The sequence below is a fragment of the Sciurus carolinensis genome, chromosome 12 (assembly GCF_902686445.1).
Source record: "Sciurus carolinensis chromosome 12, mSciCar1.2, whole genome shotgun sequence".
Lineage (NCBI taxonomy): Eukaryota > Metazoa > Chordata > Mammalia > Rodentia > Sciuridae > Sciurus > Sciurus carolinensis.
In genome coordinates this window covers 24049416-24067521 of record NC_062224.1, presented here as the reverse complement: position 1 = coordinate 24067521, position 18106 = coordinate 24049416, and the positions used below count along the sequence as shown (strand labels likewise).

At 35.9% G+C, this 18106-nt stretch overlaps 1 protein-coding gene across 11 annotated transcripts in view; it reads left to right on the top strand.

The window, feature by feature from the left end:
* The window catches only part of Mllt10 (MLLT10 histone lysine methyltransferase DOT1L cofactor), a 168797-nt gene that overhangs the window by 73482 nt on the left and 77209 nt on the right, over positions 1-18106 (top strand). For all 11 annotated transcript variants that reach the window (XR_007104476.1, XM_047521762.1, XM_047521761.1 and 8 more), the window contains one exon: positions 11923-12018. Coding sequence is in view for 10 of the 11 variants with exons in the window: in XM_047521762.1 (XP_047377718.1) it covers positions 11923-12018 (96 nt within the window). In the remaining variant the exon portion in view is untranslated. The remainder of the gene's footprint in view (positions 1-11922; positions 12019-18106) is intronic.

Genomic DNA, 18106 nt, shown 5'->3' with positions numbered 1-18106 from the left:
CAGAATTCACAGTATGGTTTTTACTGAATGATTATTGCTTTTGTGAAATGAGTATTGTGAAAATACTTTGTATGGGTTTAAAAATCACTAGTTGGGGACTATATATAGAAATGTACTCAGTCCCAAATATCTATGTCAGAAATCCATCTGTACCTTTCTACAGTGAGATAGGATTTATCTTCTACCCTTACTTGTCCTTGATTCCAGTCTGTTATTAACAACTGGCAACAGATATAGGCACTTTTGCCATTATAAATACCCTTAGAGTATGGTGAAGGTTTGTGGGAGACAGGATTTTTGATTAGTGTTTCGTGAACCTTGGGGATTGATTGGATGTCCTTTTTGTTTTAGGGTTACTCATCTCTTTGGAGAGAATAGACTAATTTCCTGTATAACCCAGAGAAATAAAAATCAGTCATGGGCCTGGGGTTGTGACTCAGAGTGCTTGCCCTAACATGTGAGGCACTGGGTTCAATCCTTAGCACCATATGAAAATAAGTAAAGGAAAGGCATTGTATCCATCTACAACTTAAAAAATGTTGGAAAAAACCCCCAAAGCCTCAATCAATGCATTGTCATTACTTCTCTATGTCCCTTTAAAGTTTTCAGTCTTGAGAGTTACCTGGCACCTGTTTCTTATTTTGTGTACATACCTTTTGGGATCTTGCACACAAGTTGAAGCTTTCAGTTTCTGCATTTGTAGAGAGCTAAGAAAGGACAGAACTTATAGAATGTCTAGGATGTGTTTGGTAATGCCAAAGTGAGATGGGATGACTACTTACTTAAGAAGGGCCTGATTTATGAAGAGTTTTTAATAAGCAGTTTTATTTGGCAAATCCATTATTCATGGAAACCTGCAGCTCAAAAGCATAATGAGGTCTGTGGGTCCTTAAAGTGTGTGCTACAGTTTACTGCTCAGCTTCCAGTACAGCTGTTGGTATGGGCTCCTCTGATATAATGGATTAAATAGACTGAAGTGAGCCACCTGTAGCCTCCAAAATTTTGCATTCAGTAAAGGTGTTTTGCTTCCTTTTTAATGGTAGAAGTCTGAAGAAAACAGTTTTTCTTTGCCAGAGGAATTTGGCATTGTGAATCTGTTCCCATAGACTTTACTCGTTGATCAAATCTTTGAATTTTATAGTGTGTGTGTGTGTGTGTTTAATCTTTTCAGCCAACACTGCAGGTATAGGTGTGATAACATCACAGATCTAATTTTCTGACAAATTTTGACGGTTTTAGAAATCAGAGGATGATGCATTTGCACTAAATCTTTGATATACCTGTTTGCCACAGGTGGCAAGGGAGATTAGGTTCTTCTGTGGACCTTTCCTCTTGGTGTGAACTGATATTGATCCTTGGGTAGAAGTGGTATGGCAGAGGCATTGAAAATGTCCAAGACAACCTACTAAGTACCTTCAGTCTATGCAATGAATTTAGTCATGCAGTTGGTACTATAAGAACAATAACTAAACCTGGTGATAATTTATCATAAGTGTCCAGTTTCTCTTAGCTTTTTTCTTTTTTTTCCCCCTTACTGGTTCTGCAGGGCTTTTTTGTTGAGATATTGCATCTCTTACTACCTCTGCTACCCTTACATCCTTTTCCAAAGTTGTGCCTTTCCTTTGTTCTCCTCTAATTCTGTATTGCTTCTATTGGACCACCCGGGAAAGGAACATGGTTTGAGGAATGATTTATATATTCCATTCGTACTTCTGTATGTACTGCTCTTCTCATGATGGGACAAAGATGTGCATGTGACACAGTAGTAGTCAAACTTTTTCCTCTAAACCACATAGTAAATATTTTGGGCTCTGTAGACCATATACAGTCTTCGTCACATATTTTTTCCACTCTTTGGTGAAGAATCCTTTATTTTTTGGTACCGGGAATTGAACCCAGGGGCACTTAAAGACTGAAACACGTCCCTGGCCTTTTTTATTTTTAAACAGGTTCTCACTTAAATGCTAAGGCTGGTTTTGAACTTGTGATCCTCCTGCCCCAGCCTCTTGAGCTGCTGGGATTACAGGCATGTACCATCACACCTGGCAATAAAGAATCCTTTCTTTAAAAATGCAAAGCATCATTGGTGTGGTGGCACATGTCTGTAATCCCAGCTACTCAGGAGGCTGAGGCAGGAGGGTTCCAAGTTCAAGTGGCAACTTGATGAGATTGTTTTAAAAGATCTGGGAGTGTAACTCAGTGTTAGAGCACTGCTGGGTTCAATCCCTAGTATCCATCCCCCCACCCCACAAGCAAAAAAAAAAAAATTCTTAATTTCTTCTGTTCCTTCGAATATACAAACAATAATAAAATTACAATTAATTGCCCAAAGGCCCCCACCTACAAAATCATGTTAGCTTTCTTACCCTGCTGTGAATACTGCCCACTGACTCCTGTTTGCTTTTTCTTCTGTGAGTGCAGAAAGGGTACTGTTCTGGACTATATTCAACAGATGCGGGAAGATTAGTGTCTGTCCTCAAATTGCTCAGTATATTTGGATGTGTGCGTGTGGCCATTGACTTCTTTGTATATAGAGATCTCATTTTCATCTCTAATCACTTTTTGTCTTAAAGCAACTGAGGTCACCTAGTTGTTACTACAGTGGGGTAGAACTGAAACTGACCGCCACAGCTCAGTGAGGAAGTTCTCTCCCTAGATACCCCTCTTCAGAGACATTTAGCAACTACTAGAGCATCATTTGGGCAGCTCTCTTTAAATATGTTTTTTTTTTTCCCCCTCTTTTTTTGACACTGGAGATTGAATCCAGGAATGCTTAACCACTGAGCTACATCCCTTTTTTGTATTCTATTTAGAGACAGGGTCTCACTGTGTTACTTAGGGCCTCACTAAGTAGCTAAAGCTGGCTTTGAACTCCCAATCCTCCTGCCTCAATCCTCCTGCCTCAGTCTCCCCGCCCCCAACTGCTGGGATTACAGGTATGCCTTTAAATGTGTTTTCTGATACTCAATTCTCTTTTATTACCATATGATGAAATTCCATTTATTGCCTCGTTGACCATAAAATATCTCACATTTTGCTACTCCTTAGCATAGATTTCCCTCAAGTCTTATAATTGACTTGCATGACCCTTATTCTTCTTCCAGAAAGCAACATCTCTAACAGCATCACAGTCTCATCACCAAACTGTCCAGGATTGTGAAAGAAGTATATAGCATTTACTTTTCTTGTAAGGTATTTAGTTAGGACATAGAATTTTGGGTTAGAGATGAAGGATAATTAATTACTTATAACAAAGAAGTAGCCAGAATAATAGTATGTTTGTACCATTCTCTAAGGCCCAATTCATAAGTGCAAGAACACAAAAAGGACCAGATGACCTTTGCTCATGCCATCTATTGCATTAAAGGAGATGAACCTGAGCTTAGGGCATCTGAATTTTTCAAATGGTGAAACATGGCTGCCTGTTGCACCTATGGTAGACACAGTATCTTCTGAGTCTATTCACTCTCTAAACAACTTTGAAAAGACAGTCAGAATTATGACTGCTCTTTGCTTCACTTGAAAGACATACAAAAATGATTTGTTATGTAGAGTTGTCTCCCAACCCAATATAATTCAAATTATGATTGGTTTTATACCATGTTTACTTTTTATTCACAGCCAAGTTCAAAATAGGCATTCTTTTTTTTTTTTTTTTTTTTTTTGCGGTACTGGGGATTGAACTCAGGGCCTTGTGCTTGTGAGGCAAGCACTCTACCAGCTGAGCTATCTCCCCAGTCCAAAATAGGCATTCTTGATTGACAGTTTTTTCCAAGATATAAATCAGGGACTTAAATTTCTTCTATCTTGTGACTCTGCCTTCCTTAAAATATTACTTTCTTGACTACCATGCTCATTTCTATTAAAATTAAAGAAAGCACTGTGGTGACTAAATAGCTGGGGATATTAAGGACCGGACCTATAGGTGGCATACAACGGCCACATCTAACTGCACAGAAAACTTGAAAATGTCTACTTATATTTCAAATAAGAAGAAAAGAGATTGGTGAATAACTGTCTCTTTCTCCCTCATTTAGTCTATTCTTCTTGTAAACCATATGCAATTTTAGAGAATTAAACAAGGCAGAGCATTTATAAAACAAGTTTTAAAACAAAAACCACTAAAGATACCACCATCAGAAATAGCCATCTTTACTGCTAAGTAAGTATTCCAGATTTTCTGTGCATAGATAGATTTAAAATATAGCTAGATAAAAATTGTTTTTGTTAAAATGAGCTAAATGGAAGTAAAAGAGATATTATTGAACTTAAAATAAAATTTCCTTACACAAGACATATTCCTTATCTTTAAGTTTAATAATAGAAGTTACAAAAACAAACATTGAAGGCATTGAAGAGTTAAGACTGCCTTTTCAATTTGGATGCTTGTAGCTCCTAATGGAATGCTCAAATCAGAGTGGCTCAAAGTGCCTAAAGCAATTGGAAGTTTATTATTTTGCCTAAATTTAGAGATTTGGATTTTCTAAGATTGGTTAATTTGTTCTCTTTTTTTCCTTTTATTTTTCTTTTTCTTTTTTTTTCTTTTGGTACTAGGGATTGAACTCAAGGGTGCTTTACCACTAAGCTACACCCCCAAGCCCTTTTAACTTTTCTGTTTTGAGTTAGGGTCTTACTAAGTTGCTCAGGGCTGCACTAAATTGCTGAGTTTGGACTCAACCTAGTGATTCCCCCTGGAGTCACTAGGATTGCAGGCATGAGCCTCCATGCCTGGTCCAAGATAGGTTAATTTAACAATAGCTAGTTCAGTGACAAGGCATTGTTGACTTTTTTTTTTTTTTTTTGTGATTCTCTTGGCTTTTTCAGTCTTAACTGCTAGGTTACTGAAGTTTTTCAAGGATCATGACCTAATACTTGAGTATCTAAAGCCCGGGAGGGATGACCTTTTTAAGAGTGAGGAGAATATTTCCAGCTGTCTCCAAGATTAATTTTCCTTCTGTTTTATTGTGCTGACTTGTACCTAACCCAGGCCTCGATTTATCTTAATAACCATAGACTCATCCATGTTCTCTTCAGGGTTGGGAAGTGAGGCTACATTTATTAGAACACAGGGGAAAGATCATGATTTTTGTCAAGGGAACCAGTGACTGTCAACAAGGGAGGGTTTTGCATGTAGTTACTGTTTGGTGTCAAATTATTATGTTTTGTTTTAATTAAATGCTTTAAATTCTGTATTGGGCTCCTGCTATAAAAGGCTGTCCATGTCCATTTCACTTTCCCGGTTAAATCTGCTTGTGTGTTTTTAAAGATATTTATGTTAAATTTTTCCCAGGCCTGTGACCTTCTTTTGTAACCATAATCCTCTGAGCTGGGTGGGCATTCTGTATTCAGACTTGTTAGGTGCTTACTTCCAGTCCTTATACCACAGCTCCTCCAATAGGTTCTTTCTTTTATCTCTTAAGTTGGCTGAATTTTACTTTTAAGTAACATTTTAAAAGGATAAGTTCTTAGGTCCTGTATTCTCTGAGTTTTTTCATGATGAGTTTTCTTGCTTAATTTTTGAGCTGTATCTTGGTGATGTATAGGATCTGTGGGTCACAATTTCCAAGACAGTGGGCCTAGAATATTGCTGTTGCTGTAGAGATGATTACAAATGCACCTGACCATCCCTTTCCCCCTTGCTTTCTACTAAGTTTACCACCAGTTTTGGTGTTAAATATCCTATAAAGGAATTTTTTAGAATTGTTTTTCAATTTTTAATTTGTACATTTCTGTTTGAGTATACCTTGTATTCTCCCTTATTGGATTCTACTTCAGGGAAAAAAGTTATCTTTATATTTGATTATCTTTGTTTTCTGTAGCTATTTAATTTTTTTTTAAGTTGTAGGTGAACACAATACCTTTATTTTATTTATTTATTTTTATGTGGTGCTGAGGATTGATCCCAGGGCCTCACGCATGCTTATTGAGCACTCTGCCACTGAGCCACAACCCTAGGCCTCTGTAGCTATTTAATTTTTGTTTTGTTTTTCTTTCTTTCTTTTTTTTTTTTTTTTAATTTGGTTGTTGTTACTGGGGATTGTACTCAGAGCCTCATGCAGGTTAGGCAAGTGCTCTGCCACTGAGGTACGTTTCTAGCACCCCCCTGCTGGCCTCCACCTTTCCCCCCAGTACTGGGAATTGAACCCAAGGCATTGTTCATGCTAGGTAATTGCTCTACCATTGAGATTCACCCCCAACCCCTCACTGCTCTTTATTATTTTTGAGACATAGTCAACTAAGTTACTCAGTCTGGACTTCAACTTGGGATCTTCCTGCCTCATTCTCCTTAATAGCTGGAATTAAAGGCAAGCTTCACAACACCTGTATTGTTTTGTTTTGTTTTCTTTACATTTTCATTATTGTGTCTTTTAGCAGCATTTTTCAGTTTCAGCAATTTGTCTTTTTTTCCTTGCCATGTCTCGTATTTACTAATTCTGTGATGTTTTTTAGTCATTACTTTGGTTTTGCAGATCTTTTTATCTTTTTTGTCATCTCATTCTTGAGTTTTTTGTTTGAATTCATTTTACAAGAAGGTTTTAAATATTGTGGGGCAGTTTTGAGAAATATCTTTATTAAAGTTGATTTAAATTTGCTCCTAGGTTGTGATTTTTGGAATATATATATATATATATTTAGCTGCAGTATCGGGGATTTAACTCAGACTTGTGCATACTAGGCAAAAGCTCTACCATGGAGCCACATCCCTTACCTGATTTTGACCATTTTATGTTCTTTTTATTACTTTTTGGCTACACTCTCTTTGCAGTGCAGCTTTGTTTTATTTTCTCTTTTTGGACATTTGCTTCACTACAATTTTGGTGATTTCTTGACAGTTCTTACTGTTTTTGAGACCAGTTTTGAGATCGAAGTTTTTTGCAGTTTTTCTGAATTGAGAGAATGGCATACAATATAAAAGTTGAGCTTTGGGCAGTATGCAGTTTTTGTAGAACTCCAGACAAACTCTCCTTTTTAATACTTGATTAAATGACTTGAATTCAAGTGGGTATCTCTAATTAATATGGAGGGATAACCCCTGCACTCATTCGTGGCCTCAGTCCTTGATCCTTCCCTTTGAAGGAGTCAGTATTTCTTACTTATCCTCATGTCTTCCTGTTTCTTCCCTGAAGCCAAAACAGCACAAACTGCAATTTTTACGCAGAAAAAGTTAAATAGGCAGGAAAATAAAGGTGAGATTGACTCTTTCCAGTTTTGGGAGTTTGGTTATTTTCTTAGAACTTTGGGGACTCAGAGACAGGTTAAAGCAACAGCAATTTCCATTGTTTTGTAAAATCCTTTATATCACTTTGCCACTTCTTGTGTAACACATTATTATCTCCCTTGCTTCCAGTTTTGGTTGCATGTTGGTTGATTTGGTTGGCTGTTTTTACTGGTTTTGTTCATTTAAAATAGCTGAGATTATGACATGCTTATTTTAATGGTCACTGTGTAGTTGCATAATAATTATTTTCCAAACACACCTCTTTTGGATATTCAAGTTTTTCATTTTTCCCCCATAGTATCTATATGTTGCTATATTGAAACCTGTATTTATATTGTTCATTTCTTAGAGGTAGAATGACATTCAGAGGGTCTGAATACTTTTTAATGGTTTCTAATTCTTGTTTTAAAAATTGTCCTTCATGTATTTACATTCTGTCTAATAATGTATACAAGTGCTCATTTCCCTGTAACTTGGGCAACTTTGAGTCTTTATTAAAAACATAACCCAAGTACGGCTCAGTGGTTCACATCTGTAATCCCAGCAGCTCAGGAGGCTGAGGCAGAAGGATACCAAGTTCCAAGCCAGCCTCAGTAACTTAGCAAAGCTGTAAGCAAAAGGGCTGGGAATGTGACTCAGTGGTTAAGTGCTCCTGGGTTCAGTCCGCAGTACCAAAAAAACAAAACAAGAAAAAATCACACAAAACCCAGCAAGTTTGATCACTCCTAGATAGAAGGAAAATATTACCTTTGGTTCTTTTAAAAGTTGGGTTGTATATTTCTATTGTTGCTTAGTCACTGTTTCTTTTGATAATTGCCCAGTCATAGTTCTGTGGCATATATATTTTCTTATTAGTTTGTAAAATTAAATTTAAATGGTATTACCATATATAATGTTAACTTTACTAATCTTCAAGTTGTGTTTCTTGCTTTTTAATGATTTTGCTTATAAATTAATACTATTTTCAATTTGTATAGCTAAATCTACCTGTTTTACCTCTCTCCTTGCTTGCTTGCTTGCTTTCTTCCTTCCTCTCTCCCTCCCTCCCTGTACTGGGGATGGAACTTAGAGCCTTGAGCATTCTAATAAGCAGGCACTCTATCCCTGGCCCTAATTACTTTTATAGTTAGGGAAGTCTTTCCTTCTTAAAATCAGATGAAGAATTTTATAAAAATACTTTCCTCCAGACTTTTAGATTATTTTAATTTTTATTTAACACTTTAACCCTCCTGGATTTTGTTTTGTTTTGTATAAGATTTAGTCTATATTATAACCAGTTTTTCTACTACCATTATTAAATAATTTTAGTTTTTGCCAGCTGATTTCGAATTCTTTCTTGATCACATATTAAATGTTTATATATAATTGAACCTTTTCCTGTATTTCCCTTTTTCTTTTAATCAACTGCTTTTATTCACATTTTATAAGCTATTTATGAAAATATAATGTATACATTGTGCTCCACTGAACATTTGTAATCTTTATTTCAGGATACATTTCTTGATGTATTAATGTAAGTCCAGAGTTCTGTATCATTCCATGATTTGTTCTGTATGTCTTTTCTATATCTCTATATGCAACATTTTTGCATATTTGACAGGTGTATACCTTGCCTTTTACTCTAATGTGCTTTGCAGATTATTAGGATTTGTTAACCTTTTTGTTATTTAGGATCATTTACTATTAAATTATTCTTGCTTATATACCCTGGAAAAATAAAGCCCAGTTTGGGAAGACCATAGGTTAATAAAGAAGTAAAGAAAAACTCCTTTATTATCTGTTTTAAAGGGAGAGCAAGTTTGAAGACAGCCTGGGCAACTCTGAGAGCCTGTCTCAAAAAATAAAAAGGTCTGGGGATATAGCTTAGAGTAGTGTGCCCCTGAGTTTAATCCCTAGTACTGCAAAACAAGACAAAACAACAACAAAAAAAAGCCAATGTTGTTGTTTTTAATTTGTAATTTCTTTAGTTCCTATGACTTGGTCTTGTATCCTAGTCTTGTTTTAGTTATCTACTGTTGATTGGTAAACCACCCTACAACTTTTTTTTTTCACTTTTATTATTATTTTTTAAAATTAGACCTTTATAGTTTTACAAGTAGTTGGGTTCATCCCAACAAACTCATACATGCATGGAGTTAGATTTCAGTTCTTGATCCATTTTTCCCTCTTGTCCTCCCTTCCCTCCCCCCCTCCTTCCTCTATTTAATTAGATTACCTTTAGTTCATCTATTTATTTATATTTGATTGGTTCTTTTTACTTACACATAAAGGTGAAGTTCCTTGTGTATATTTATGTATACACACATAAAATGATTTTTAAAATTTTTACTTTTTTGGTACGAAGGATTGAACCCAGGAACGCTTAATCACTGAGCCATGTCCCCATCCTTTTATATTTTTATTTTGAGACAGGGTCTTGCTAAGTTGCTTAGACCCTCACTAAGTTGCTGAGACTGGCTTTGAACTTGGTATCCTCCTGCCTCAGTCTCCAGAGCTGCTGGGATTACGGGTGTGCACTACCATGCCCAGCCCATAACATGATTTTTAAAGAATGCATTCTTCCCTGTTTCTCCTTTCCCATCCCTCCACTCTGCCTCTCAATCTCCTTTTTCTACACTACTGATCTTTCCTTTATGTTATCCTCTCCTTCCCTTCCATGAGAGAAAACATTCAACCTTTGAATTTCTGAGTTGGCTTATTTCACTTAGCATGATATTCTCCATCTATTTACCAAGAAATACTGTAATTTCGTTTTTCCTTATGACTAAGTAGAACTCAATTATTAATGTCATATCACTGTTCGTTAATACATTCATTTATTGACAGGCACCTGGGTTGATTCCATAATTTATTAGTGTGAATTGTGCTTCTATAAGCATTGAGGTGACTATATTGCTATAGTAGGCTGATTTTAGATGTTTTGGGAAAATACCAAGGAATGAGATGGGTGAGTTATATCCACCCTACAACTTTTAGTGGCTTATCACAAACAGGGCTCCACAGGGAGAGTTTGTCTGTCTTTCATGTTTATTCGTGGGTTTATTCATGAAGCTACATTAAGTTGGTAGCCAGCTTAGTTGGTTATTGGTCTTATTCATGTGCCTGGGACTAGATGCTGCTGCCTGGAGGCAGGTGGACCTCATTTCTCCCACAGATACTCTCTCATTCTCTACTTGGCCTTATTATCAGTGGAGTGTGGACTCGTTCTTTATGTGGTGGTTGGGATCCAAAATAGCAAAGGTGGGAGCCATGCAAATCTTTGGTTTCCTGAATTTGTACACCATATCCTGATGGGTCAAGGCAGGTCATGTGACTAACGGAGGTTCAAGGCAAGGGGAAGAGGTTTTATGATTGGAGGAGCAGTATTCTATTTCAAAGAATGGAGGATGATTCCTTGGGAGTCATCTGCCACAAAATAACTTGAGGAGAGAAAAGTTTCCTCCACAGAAAATGAAAAGTATTATGGTGTTAATTTATGTTTTCTGTTGCAACAATGTTAACATTATGGTCAGAAAATGTCTTATGTACTTCGATCAGGAAATAAAAGTGAAAAAGGAAGTATTTGGGAGTGTGGTAGTAAAACATATGTCCTTTTCATTTGTTTTGTTCAGGGCAGAGAGAGAGAAATTAATATTTCATGCTTGGATTAAGTCCTTTGAATGGTTAAATTTAAACATAAGAATTAGCTAAATTCATCTAAGTCTTTGGTAGCAAATTTTCTGGTTGTGGTGGCACACACCTGTAATCCCAGCAGTTCAGGAGATTGAGGCAGGAGGATTGCAAGTTCAACACCAGCCTTAGCAATTTAGTGAGGCCTTAAGCAATTTAGGCCCTATCTCAAAATACAAAAGGGCTAGGGTTGTAGCTCTGTGGCAGAATACCTCTGTGTTCAATCCCCAGTACAGAAAGTAAATAAATGAACAAAAAATAGCAAATTTTATATTCAATACTTTTTTTATATTAATTTTTCATGGGACTAGGGATCAAACCCAGGGTCTCATCCATGCTAGGCAAATGCTCTGACACTGAACTCATTCCCTGCTCTCCATACTGTTTAACCTCTCTGATTACAACAACTGAGAACATTTTAGTTAAAATTCTTTGATATGAAACAAAGTTGGGCTCCTAATATGTAGTTACTTTCTCATTTAATTAAATTTCTTTTTATTTTCAGTTAATTAGTTTTAGCAATTTGAAGCACACCTAACCTTTTTTTTTGTTTGTTTGAGATAACTAATTCATAATTTTGCAAGTAAATTCTGAAAGTATTTCTTGCTTGAGTGTCTGTGCCCTGACCTCTAGTTTTTTGGGACTGTGGAATTGTATGGAGGTGGAGAATGTGGTACTTTTCAATGTGAGAATACATGTAAAGGGCTATATAAACTTGAAACTGCTATTTATAAAAAGTATTTGGGCTTTTTTTTTTTTTTAACAAGAAAAAGTACATTTTGCTTAATATAAATGTGGCATTTGTTTAGTAGTATTAGTTTAGATTGATCAAGGGTGGCTAAATCATTTAAAAATAGATTAGTTTTACTTGTTAATATCCAAAATAAGGTGATTTTTGCGGGGGGGGGGTTATCTTTTATCAGAAGTTATTTTTTGTTAATGTTTTAAATTACTAAATGGTTTTAAAAGAATCTCTATTGCTTATGTATGGGTTATGATTTAAATTTAAATTGCTTTATTTCTATTTTTTTTAGAAATATAAAGAAAAAGACAAACACAAACAAAAACACAAGAAGCAGCCAGAACCATCACCTGCATTGGTTCCATCCTTGACTGTTACTACAGAAAAAGTAAGTTTTAAGTATCATATTTTGCTTTACTAATGATCATGTTGATTTTTAGCCTAAGAAGTGTTTTTATTCTCAGTGTCCTGATTTCTAATTTTTCCTACCTTTTCATCCATATATTTAGAATTTCCACATCTTAGTCCTTTGTGCCATTTTCTTTTTATTGTATACTTGTCTCCAAAGACGAATAAGGATAATAAGTGAGAGGCACCATTGAGATTAAGTTTTTGACTGTGGGGTAGACTTGGTGTACCTGTGATTTTGATGTCTGGCTTCACCACTTACTGATGGCATCCTTAGGTTTTTCTCTCTGTAATTCAATTTTATTATCTGTAAAGTAGGGGAAATAATTAGTGTAATTTAATAAGATAATACATCTAAAGCAATTAGAATGGTATCTGATTCATTAGTAAGTATTACTTAGCAAATGTTAAGTATTATTAGGGTTATTATGTGGGTAATATGAAGATAAATATAGGCAGGGACAGGTGGTTGAGACAGAGTAAGCAAGTGAGGAAATGCAGTAGGAAATGAGTGAAGGGTTGTATATGCCTGTGTAAGGGCTTTGCCTTTTAGTTTGAGTGAAAAGTAAGCTATTGGAGAGTTCTGAACTGAGATGTAGCATGATCTGACTTGAGTTTTGAAAGAACTTCTGGCTGTATTTTCATGAATAGAGAGTCAAAAATAGTAGGGAGGCCATTAGGGGATTGTTGGCAGTAATCTAGCAGGGATGGTGGTAACAGTGGAGGAGGTAGTGAGAAGTGATCAGATTCTGAACACAGTGGAAGGTAGAACCTTTGTGACTTTCTTACACATAAGTTACAGGTATAAGAGAAAGAGAGGATCCACATGTGATTCCAGAGGTTTGACCCCTGATAAATAACAGGAATGGAGTTGTTATCAAAGATAGGAAAGACTCTGAATGTAGCAGGTTTTAGGGAAGGTGATCAATTCAGTTTTGTTGTACATGTGAGTTTTCCATTGCTGTCAGAACACACTACCACAAATTTAGCAGTTTAAACAACACTAACTTATGTCACAATTTTGTAAGCCTTTAAGGCTGGGTGGGCTCAACTGTTTCATTTACTTCATTTAAAGGTCATCAAGGTGTTTGATGGCCTGGGTTCTTATCTGAAAGTATTTGCTTCTAAAGTTCATTCAGGTTATTGATAGAATTTGGTTCCTTGTGATTCTAGGATTGAGGTGCCCATTTCTGTGTTGGCTATCAGCTGGGGGCCCAACCTAAGCCAGTAGGGCTTCTATGAGGTCTTTGCTTTCTTTACCATACAATCCCCTCTGTCTCCCCTCCATCTCAGAGCCAATCATGACATGTTGAATTTTTTCATATTTGGAATCTCTCTGACTTTTTACTTCTGTTGCATCTCTTTTGCTTTTAGTCAGAGAAAGTTCTGTCTTTTTTTAAAGGCCAATGTGATAAGTTGGGGCTACCCTGAAAAAATCCAGAGTAATTTTCCCTGTGTTAAGGTCCATTAGCTTAGTTATATCTGTAAAGTTCCTTCTGCTGTATAACACAAAACTATTCACAGGTTTCAGTGTTTAGGATGTGGTATAGTGGTGGGCTGTTCTGCCTTCCATTACTATATTAGGGTTGAGGTATCTGTTAGACATCTAAATAGAGATACTGACTACTAGCCAGCTGTTTGTATACCTGCCAGTCAGGAAAGAGATCCAGACTTTGGATATTTCTTTGGGAGTTTTATGCATATGAAGTTACTTAAAACCATGAGACTAGATTAAATTACCAAGGGAATGATGAGTAGAGGTAGAGAAAACAAAGAGGCCTAGGTTAAAAGGTCTGGAAGAAGTACAACAAGCAAACTAAAATAAGAATCCAGAGTTTGAAAGAAAAGCAATAGGATGCAGTATGCTAGAAAACAAGTTAAGGGAAGGAGTCTGTGTCATATAATAAAGACTGTTGAATTTTTTCAAGTGGAGATTATTAGTGATGTTGATGAACAATTGTACTGGTGAAAGCAAAAGTCTCAGTAGAGTGGATTTAGGAGAGATGGCAGGGTCTGACAGTATAAATGATTGTTTCTAGGAGCTTTGCCAAAAAGAATGGTGAAAACTGGTCAGGGAACTGGGGATAAAAAAAGGACAGTTTTAAAAATGAGAGCAATAATAGCATGCACTAGCTAGTGTTAGTAGGAATGATGAGATAGAGAGAAGTAAATAATGATATCAAAGACAGGAAAGTTGCTTGAGCAATGTCCTTAAGAATATGAGAAAGAATGAGATGTGCCAAATTGAAAAGTTGACTGTAGTAACAGAAGACAAAAAGATAAGGAGAAATATGCTGGGCATAGACAGAGGTGGTGGTTATTTTTTGGGAAATTATCTTTCGATAAATTCTAATTTGTGTGAGTGTGTGTGTGTGTCTGTGTGTATGAGTGACATAAGAAGCAATGTTATCCGTTTTAAGAACAAGAGTAGCGTTACAGATTTGAGCAGACAAACACAAAATAGTTTACTATAATATTGTCAAAGAAAATTTACTTGGAGAATTTAATTGTTAGATAACCACAAGTTTCCTTCCATCACTCAAGGATCATAGTTAAGAATTTTAAATGAAGCAGTTTTGCAGAGCTTTTAATTTTTCTCATTTCTGGTTTGCCTATATATAGGTGTGGGCACAAAGTAGAATTTAGTCAGGTTGTTGTTTTATTATGTGAATATACTGAATGAGCGGAGTGTGAATTCAAGGGGGGTTATGCTGATGGGTCATGATATTTAAACTCAGTAGATAGGGAAATGAGGGTAATAGAATTTAAGGGATAATAAATAATGACTACTGGTAAAATTAAAGGGTTGTTAGAATAGAGTAAATTGGTAATAGGTGGTAGTCAAGAGAGTAGGATGTGCTAAATGGAGATTATATGGGGATTACAATTATTTAGTGATAACAGAATCTAGGTGATGACGGACATGAGGGCAGAGAATAAGATCATTGGAGGAGAGTTTGTCAAGGAGTTGAGAGTTGAGTTTGGAGGCTATAAAAGATCATGTCTGTTCTGAAATGTCTAAGAAGTAAGATGTGAGTAGTGTAGGGGAGTGATGGGTTCTGAGTAGTGGTTGGCAAACTTTGTGTCAAGGTCTGAATATAACTAAATATTTTAGGTTTTGCAGAACATACTGGCTCTGTCTAGTACTCAGCTCTATGCTGTTATAGCACAGAAATAACCATAGGCAATTTGTAAACAAGTGGATCTGGCAGTGTTCCAGTAAAACTTTACTTATGAACATTGAAATTTAAATTTCTTATAGTTTTCATGTATCATGAAATGGCCATCTTGGTTTTTTTCCAACCTTAAAAATATAAAAATCATCCTTAGCTGCTGAGCCTGCAGGTACAAAAACAGGTGAATGATCAAAGGGCTTGTACTTTACCAAATGCTGCCCTAACAGTGAGGCCTACTGGGTGATAAGGTCCGGTGACATGAGATTTTATAGGTGGAGGGTTTTAGAGAAAGAGGCTTATAGTTAGCATTGAAAAAATAAGGAAACCTACCCATTCTCCCTACCCAGTGATATAAGAGCTGTGGGATCAAAGTAGTCATCATTTACTTGAGATAGCTACAGTGGTCAGGGTCTGTCCAAGTTTTTGTTGAAGCAAGAATCTGAAGGGAATGTTTAGAGAAAAGATCGAGTTTATACATAGCACCTTACCCAGACACTGAGTTCCAGAGAGCACAACAGAAAGGTTTCGGTTATTAAGAAAGGGTGGAAGATAATGGATGTAAAAGGGAATGTTTAATGCTGAATGATAATCGACCTGGATGGTGTCTTTTGGTGAGTGACATGAAAGGGGATAAACCCATGATTACTGGTAGACTTAAAACAGGTGTGGCCTTGAACACTTTGAAGGGGTAGAGTGGGATGATAGAAGACTTGAGCCATAGCTTCTTTTCAGGGGAAAGATGTCATTTTCATGTAGATTTACCATACTTCTATTGTTGTAGATCAGCGAATGTAAACTGAGTTTTACTCAGGGAACTTTAAAATATAATTTTTAAATGCCTCTGTATTGTTAGCTAATTTTTTCTGTTCTTTCTTTTTTCTTTTTATTCTGGTGCTGGGGATTGAACCCACTGTCTCCTGCATGATACCCCCAGCCCCGCCCTTTAAAAATTTTTTTTGGTGCTGAGGGTTGAACCCATTGGTGCTTTACCACCGAGCTTCAACCTAGTTGTTATTGTTGGTTTTTTTTTTTTTTTTTTTTTCTTGAGACAAGGTCTCTTTGAGTTGTTGTTCAGGCTGACCTTGAATTTGCAATCCTCCTGCTACAGCCTCGAATTTACCTGAGATTTGAGATTACAGGAATGAATTACCATACCTTCTTTGTTAGTCAGTTTTGATCGCACATTTTAAAATTTTGTTCTATCATCTTCTGTACTTTAAAAAAGCATTCTATTTTAGGGAGTATGAGATAGGAGGATTACAAGTTTGAGATGAGTCTCAAAAACTTAGTGAGACCCTGTGTCAAAAAGAAAGAAAAAAGAAAAAAAGATCAGGGATATAGCTCACTGGTAGAGTACCTGTGGGTTTAATCTCCAGTGCCTGAAAAAAAAATTCCCATTTTACTTATTTCAAGTTTACATATGACTTTTAACCCTTTTGGACTCAACATTTTTAAGGTTAGCAATTAGCAACAAGAGCTGGGTCCAATGGTGCAGGCCTGTAATCCCAGTGGTTTAGGAGGCGGAGACAGGAGGATTGCAAGTTCAAAGCCAGTCTCAACAATTTAGTGAGACCTTAAGCAACTCAGTGAGACCCTGTCTCTAAATAAAATATTTCAAACAAGGGCTAGGGATGTGGCTCAGTGGTTAAGTGCCCCTGAGTTCAATCCCTTGTATCCTACCCCCCAAAAAAGAGAAGAAATTAGCAACAAGTAAATACTTCAATGTGATATCATGTTAAATGTGGTATTACTATAATTCTTTAAATATTATAACTATAATATACTAGCATATTCTTTATAAGCATAGTGGTGGATGACTAGTGATACATAAATAAGATTATTATCAGCATGAGCATAAAGGTATAAGAATACATAGCTTTTTGTGGCTGTATTTAGGGTATTTATGTTTGTGGTTTTTGTTTTTTGGCACCAAGTTCTTTAAAAGAAGATTTGATATCTATTTAAAGAGTTCTTTAATATGATAAAAACAGAGACGGGGGCTGGAGTTGTGACTCAGTGGTAGAGCGCTTGCCTAACATGTGTGAGGCACTGAGTTTGATTCTCAGCACCACATATAAATAAATAAATAATAAAATAAAGACCTTTCAACATCTAAAAAGAAACAAAAAAAGCAGAGACAGCTTGTATCTTTGACTGTGTTGCCTTTGCCAATATTCCCTTTTTATAATCTTTTTGAGCTTTAGAACCAGTTTTATTTTTTTCCATAGTACAATAGGATATTCCCAAGGAAAATGAGGGGAGAAAGTCTTTGTTCTTGACATAATGAAGAATTGCTTGGTGTTAAAGTTATTTTTCTAAAAATATTCTAAATGCTTTGTAAATCACAGTTCACCTATGTTTTTAAATGTGTAACAAAATCGAACCTGATACCATATTAAAAGTAATCTTTAACTGGTGAGGTTGTGTATGCATGCCTGTAATCCTATTACTCAGGAGGCTTGAGGCAGGAGAATCACAAGTTGAAGATTAGCTGGGCAAGTTAGAGCCTGTCTCAAAATAAAAAGGCTAGAGATGTAACTTGGATAGAGCATCTGTGATTGAATCCCCACTACTAGAAGAAAAAACAAGATAGTCTTTATTCAGTATGTTACTTTTGATTATTATTATAACTTAGTTGTTTCTAACCATCATTATAAATAACTCACAATTTTAAGTCTTTTAAAATCTGGATGACTTTTAAATGTATTTCTTTCTCAGCATGGTACTATATACTAGCTACTTGATCAAGTTTTCTTCTGTTTATTCTTACAGTTCTTTTAGGAGAGAATAAAGAAGGACCTAAATTTTAAGTATATCTTTAAAATTATCTGTTAACTTTCATATGTTTTTTAAAATTGAAAGACAAGTGGTTTTTCTCTTTATTATTAAAAA